The following is a 6890-nucleotide window of genomic DNA, read 5'->3' on the forward strand; positions in this document are numbered from 1 at the left end:
GTTTAAAGAGATTTCAAGTAGAAATAGTTAACAACATATTAATTTTCGAAAACGAAACCCCACTGAATCCATTTAAACTTCATCGGCCAGTATTTATGTTTCACTGGTATACTATTGCTCTTGTTAAACCCATCTAAAACCACGTGAAAGGTTATTTTACGAGTCAAGCATTTCACTGCCTTTTAATGGAAGGAAGTTCACTCTAAAGCAAAATGCTGTTAAATAATACCGATCGAACCGAGCGAGAATACCGTGTACTGTAATTCCATCGCATAACCTAGAATTTGGCAGCTTGTTTTCGAGTTGATTGCAACACGTGCTACGGGGCCTCCGAGCAAGGCAATCACGGCTCGGCTTTTGAAATAACTATTTAAGGCAAATATACCCGTATAAATGCAAGGAAGTTTTCGAACGGGTTCCTAAATGGTAACAATTTTCCTATTAGCGAACGATACAATCAACACTCAATTTTCGAAGTCTCTCTTTCTTTTTTCTTGGCAAAGTGCTAATGGATCTCAATATTTTTCTCGGCACTTCGGTAATGATTCGGATCCCCCCGCTCCATGGGTCTACTTTGCACCGTGATCACACGGTAGCGCAAGCGTGCTGGTTTCCTCTGGCCAAAGTTTTGGGGCAGCCCAGAAACAACAGCAGCCGTTTGGGTAACCGCCAGACCCGGTGGCTCTATGTGGTCTGAGAAAAATTCTCGAATAACAAAAAATAAACCTTTTAAAAGCGCTAATCGACACAGGAAAATTATAACACGTGCGTTAGCAGAAATGGTTCTTTACCCCACCAGCAGCCGAGCCCAACAGTGGGCAAAGTGGTGGAGCAGAACGTCTTGAAGACATCTTTATTGGACCAGCGCAAAACCGGGCGGCAGACAGTTAGCCGGAAACACCCAATTTGGTGGTATACATTTTTCTCCCAATTTTGACTTACTTTGGCCTACGCCGTGCTGCGCTGGTTGGAGGTCGATTAGGACCACGCTGTAACGCACCATTTATCTTTCTAGTGGGGTGTTTGTTGCTAGACCCCCCTTAATGGGTGTGTGCTTTATGTAATGATTTCGTAGCCGACTGACCGTTCATCAAAACATGTTGAAAATCGATCGCAGAACACTTTTAACCCCCATCGCAGACTACCGCGCGCGGACCGCTATTCTTCGCCGCGCCCGGTTGCCTGTTGGTGGTGTGTTTGTTTACACGATATTTCATCTTGCTGACCGATCTGGGACTGCGGACCCGACCGCCGAAGATCGTATAGGCTGATGTAAGGCTTTTACATACATTGTGGTCATCATCAGGGGCATCAACATCCGCCGTCTCCGAACTGGAAGCCATTAAATTCAAATGGCTCTATCAGAAATCTATTGTGCTGAAAACGATAATTGTTTCCTAATATTTTGGTGCCGGCCAATATGTAAATGAGCTGCTGGGACGCAGATCGAAGAATGAAGGCTGTGAGGTACACGGAAAATGCTGTTCGGCGTTGCTTTGAGGCTCGATGATTTGTGATTTGTTCAGTTTTTTCACAATTTGTAAATATTTCTTCATTACATTGTGATCAGAATGCTTAACCACCTGTTACCATCTGTTTATTGAATATGAGAAACTTTTAAAATAAATTTTATTGAATATAAAATTACAGTTTAAGAACAGACTTTCCGTAATTAGTAACAAACATTTCCAAATATTGCAAAACAAAATAAACTCATGCAACAAACGAAGTAAACAATCTTTAGAGTGTACGATCCAAACAAGGTGGTAATAACTATATTCCAGTCCCGGCGAGAAAAGAAAAGAACCGGCAGTAATTACGAACCACTATGGGGTAGCAACGAGAAAGCTAGAACCCAGAGGATTTCATACGATGATGTGGTGATCTGTTTCTGCTGACTGTCGGCATCTGTTCCATTCTGTCGAATCACTTCTGAATGGATTGAAAATAAAACTTTTATAAAAAAAAACACACAGTCCGGCCACATTCTATCCGCACCGAAACAAAAAGAGGTTCCCGGTGGTCCATTCAATGTTTATGCGCTAATAAACGAATCGAGATTTTGTGGTTGCGCTTTCCTTGCCAGTCTTCCTGCTGAGATGCGTCTATTTCGCCTTTTTTCCAGCTAATCATCATCATAACGAGCATGTTGTCCAAATCTATCAGCCGTCCCTCTCGGTCCGTCTGTCGCTGGCAGTGGCAGCAGCGTGCCCCATTGGAGAGAGCCCTCTTTCGTGACTAGCAAAAACTAGCAGCGACTGGAATGAATTTTAATTGAAACAGAAGAAAGGAGAAACAAGTGGACCAACACCGGAAATGGAAATCCCGGCCGAATGGGTGATGATGGGGTGCGACGACAGATCGTAACTGCCGCCACATGGGGAGTCCGCTTTTGTACGCAATCAGCTTGCCACGAAGCCATTGATAAGATTGTGCGATGTTGATCAACGCCGGTGAAGATACTAATTGAGGAAGTAACGTCTTTATTGTTGTGTAAATTTGAATGGAATATGATGTTAGGCATGTAGTTTCGGTGATTGCCGTTTTCGTGATTTGGTAGAGAATTGGGATTCTTCTAATGCTATGAATACCACACATTGTGATTTATTGCGACGCAATTATGTTGGGAATAGTTTATTAATTTCTAAATTGATTATCCCTCAATTGTTCTGAGTCCCAAAGTCTACTGATGCAGACTATTATTTATGGACACGCCTAAATAAAATTGAAAAAAATATACTTTCATGCATATGTCGAATGATTTAAAACCTATCTGAAGTAATGATCTTGAGGTCTACATACAAAACCAGTTGATTTGTGGATAATTAAGTAGGGTATGATTTGGTAGGGTTGATTTGTAGATAAAAAAAAAGTAGGGTATGTGCTTCGTCGTAATTGCCTATTCCCGTCCTATCCAACACAAATTATTAAAAATATCAGCATTTTTATGACACACAATGCAAACATATTCCCTAATATTTTGGTCTGTTGTCTATCATACGCGATCAATCAAAGTGAGCTGAGATCTATTTAAATGCTTCCAAATTTCCTACGTTTTTTCGTCTGACGAAGAAGAAAATGTCGACTAATCGTTTTAATTTCCGTCATTCATAAATGAAAATAACTCACGCAAGGCATTGTCGTTATTCTACAGTCAGGAAAACTTGCCTGGCCTGCAGAAATTTTGCAGAATAACATTTGTCATGCCGTCCTACACAAATACATGCGTTTTAGCTTCGTAAACATTATTGTGATTTTCGGACGATAAAATATTTTGATGGACGGATTTTAAAACGGTACGACGAATTTAAGAAATAAAGTCAGTTGCGTAATTTCAGTAATATGCTTTAATAATCGCTTTTCAGTAATTTCAAAGTTCACGGATCGGAAGATAAGTGTGTTTTAGTCAAATCAGCACAAGAACTTTTGAAGTATTCATCAAATCCATCCAACAAATGATGAAAATTAGACTGGCTTTGGCTGGTAAACGACTGAATAATGCGTACCATCGGTCTTTTGAGCTTCGTTGGCCCTCCGGCGAAACAGGGGGTTGGTGTAGCAGGCTTTGCAAGCCGTCACCACGAAAAATACTAAAGCACGGAACGAAGAACAAATAAATTCTTACTGGAACAATCGGAATAGACCTGTTGCAGTAGCAACTGGACGGATAGAGAAGAGGCTGTTTTCGGTTTTGTAACACGATGTATTTGACGACTATGTGAAACGCGTTATAAAATCCCTTTAAGGGTAGAATCAAATAAATATTGAATTATCAGTTACTGTTCAACGATTCAAGCAAATAATATAATTATCAAGCATTTATAACTAGATTTGAATTTAGGATTGCATGGAACTACTCACGTTTAGTCTTCTTCTATCTTCCTCAAGTCCGTACTATATCCGTACTGTAGGTTTAAGTACTGTAATTGCATGTGTTAGCTTAGGTTAGAATATAAGCAAATCTTTTAATTTTACCTTTTGTATGTAAGTAGCACTAGGAACTAGCATATAATAATCAATTTAGGTTTAGATAACGATAAGTATATAATAATTAGCATTTAATCACTTTAGCTTTAAGTTGAAACTTCTAGGGTAATCAATATAGTTAATAATACTCAATTATAATCACTTTTACGGCTTCTTAAACGTCCTCAATCGCACTCTGATGACTTGCCCTTTTTGCTCCTATTTACGATCTGTCGGCCGACAAACGATAACAGTTGACATTTCGGAACAGGGTTGCGCGGTGTTGATCAACGTACATGGACGCAAGGTGCGTCGCATCCCGTAGGGTTGTGACATTCCCCCTCGGTACGCCGCTGCTGTCACTGTGGCTTACCTTCCGTTGCACCGACGTCCAGTACCGCAACCTTGGTCGCTGGTCTCTCCAGGAGTCCTCTCGCTGTCTGCACGGTTACTCGGCGAACCTGTCCATCTTTAGCCAGGACGGCGTTCACTACACGGCCTCGTGGCCAGTAGTTCCTAGGGAGATTGCAGTCGACGATCAGCACAAGATCACCCTTCTCGATGGGTTTTACGGGCTGGAACCACTTCGTCTTCCGGGTCAAGGTAGGTAGGTACTCATTCAGCCACTTCTTCCAAAAGATGTCCGCGTACAGCTGGGCCATCGTCCATGATCGCTTGAGAACAACGGGTCTATCGTCGAAACTGATCGGGGGCTTTCTCCCATTAGACGACCCTAACAGAAAATGGTTCGGTGTTAGGGGGGGTTCAGTATCGTTATCGAGCGGTATGTCAGTGAGCGGTCGCGAATTTATTATCATTTCAATCTCCATTAGCATGGAGCGCAAGATTTCATCGGAGGGCAAGCGCGGGGGGTTAAAACCGTTGAGGATCTTCTTGACGGATTGTATTAGCCGTTCCCAGCAACCGCCGAAATGTGGAGCAGACGGGGGGTTGAATGTCCATTTCGTATCTGGACCGACGAATTCCAGTTTTAGCTTTTCGTCATCAAATCCTTTCAAGGCTTCGCGCAACTCGCGGGAGGCTCCAATGAAGTTGGTCCCACGGTCACTTATGATCTCCAATGGCGGGCCTCTTCTGGCGATAAAATTACGTAGTGCTAAGATGCACGAATCCGTTGTTAACGAATATGCGATTTCGATATGCACGGCTCTGGTTGTCATGCAGGTGAACAGGACCCCCCATCTTTTCTCAGTACGTCTGGAAACTAACACCGACATTGGTCCAAAATAATCGATTCCGGTATACGAAAACGGTAGCTGGAACGCTGCCAATCGGGCAGGCGGGAGGTTTCCCATCGCTGGAGGTTTTGGACCGGATTGTCGAACCTTACAATGTTGACAGTTCCTTCGGACTCGGTTGAACTCAGAGCGGATACGAGGGATGTTGTACTTTAGTCGAATCTGGTTTAACGCTGTGTGGTGATTCTGATGACGATACGTCGCATGGTAATCGGCGAGTATTAAACGGGTCACGTAGCTCTGCCTTGGTAGTATGACCGGGTTCTTGGTAGCTTCGTCTACCCATTCACAAGCGTCGATACGTCCTCGCATCCGTAAAACGCCGTGCGCGTCGATTATCGGGCTCAGTTTGTACAACGGGCTGGTTTTTGGGAGACTTGGGTTCCATGGAGATGCGTTCGGGTTTTTGTCTCGGAGCACTTGAAATTCGTCCGGATAAGCCTGCCGTTGAACCAATCGATAGATGGTATTCTCTGCGAGTTTCAGCTCTTCCTGCGTTAACGCGCCTAGTTCTAGCGAGATCCTTTTAGTGCGCTTACGAAGATTCGCAATGAAACGATGTGCGTACCCAACCGCTCTCAGAAGCCGTTTCCACCTTGAAAATCGTTCAAATCTCACAGGTGAATCGGTGACCGTGTGATGAAGAATACTGGGACGAATCTCTTCCACGGTTGTACCTTGATCTCCGCTGGTGGTCGGCCACTCCTTTTCAGGCCCCCACAAGAAATCCGGGCCACGGAACCAACGGCTGCTTGGGTGGAAGTCGGGTAATCTTTGCCATTTTGTACCTTCATCCGCCACGTTCTTTCGTGTTGGCAGCCATCTCCATTCACTGACTTGTGTTGTATCGAGCAGCTCGCTAATTCTGAACGCCACAAACTGGCTGTATCGTCGATGATCCGATCGTAGCCAGCATACTACGTCGCGGGAGTCGGTCCAAAAAACACGGCGAGCGATTTTCATTCGGTGTGATTTACCAATACACTCGGCAAGTCGAGCTCCGATAACTGCGGCTTGCAGTTCAAGACGAGGAATCGAAAGGAACTTCAACGGAGCCACCCGCGTTTTTGACCCGATCAAGGCACATTCCACGTTTCCCGCTTCCTCAAATCTAAAATATGCCACGGCAGCCATCCCATTCTCACTGGCATCGCAAAATATATGCAGCTCGATGTTAGTGCTCGATTTAGAGGACGTTTTGATTCGGTAGCAGCGAGGAACCCTAACTTGACAAACATTTGGTAACGCTTCAATCCATGTCATCCACTTTTCCGATAGCTTTCCCATAATCTCGTCGTCCCAGCCGCAACCACATCTCCAAATTTCCTGCAGCAGTATTTTCAAGTAGACTAAGAAGTTCGATATGAGTCCCATGGGATCGTACACCGCCATCAATGTCCTCAGAACCTCTCGCTTTGTAGGCATCCTGTCACCAGACAGTAACTTCGCATCGTGCTTTGGCGACAACTTAAATGTGAATGTGTCGGTTGTGGTATCCCACCACATGCCTAGCACCTTCTCTGTTGACATCTCTGTCCCGAAGCTCATGTTCTTTTCCGCAGCATGCCGTTCGTGTAGGTTTTCCATGACAAACCTGGAGTTTGACAACCAATTCCGTATCTCGAACCCTCCCTGAGAGTGGATTAATCGTACTTGCCTAGCTAA

At 44.1% G+C, this 6890-nt stretch overlaps 1 protein-coding gene across 1 annotated transcript; it reads right to left on the reverse strand.

The window, feature by feature from the left end:
* Window positions 1-505: 505 nt before the first annotated feature.
* LOC128736374 (uncharacterized) lies at window positions 506-6650 on the reverse strand. The gene is made up of 2 exons (XM_053830850.1): window positions 4340-6650; window positions 506-693 (listed from the first exon to the last, which is right to left on the reverse strand). The coding sequence occupies exons 1-2, from the start codon at window positions 6648-6650 to the stop codon at window positions 506-508; spliced, it is 2499 nt and encodes an 832-aa protein (XP_053686825.1).
* Between the last annotated feature and the right edge of the window lie 240 nt (window positions 6651-6890).

Source organism: Sabethes cyaneus, chromosome 2 (genome assembly GCF_943734655.1).
Source record: "Sabethes cyaneus chromosome 2, idSabCyanKW18_F2, whole genome shotgun sequence".
NCBI classification, from domain to species: domain Eukaryota; kingdom Metazoa; phylum Arthropoda; class Insecta; order Diptera; family Culicidae; genus Sabethes; species Sabethes cyaneus.

Excerpts from the sequence above, each read along its gene's own strand:
- LOC128736374 (XM_053830850.1), bottom strand. The coding sequence starts at position 6,650 with ATGCCTACAAAGCGAGAGGTTCTGAGGACATTGATGGCGGTGTACGAT. Across the intron at positions 694-4,339 it reads GGACGTCGGTGCAACGGAAG|ACCACATAGAGCCACCGGGT; the intron begins GTAAGCCACAGT and ends AATTTTTCTCAG.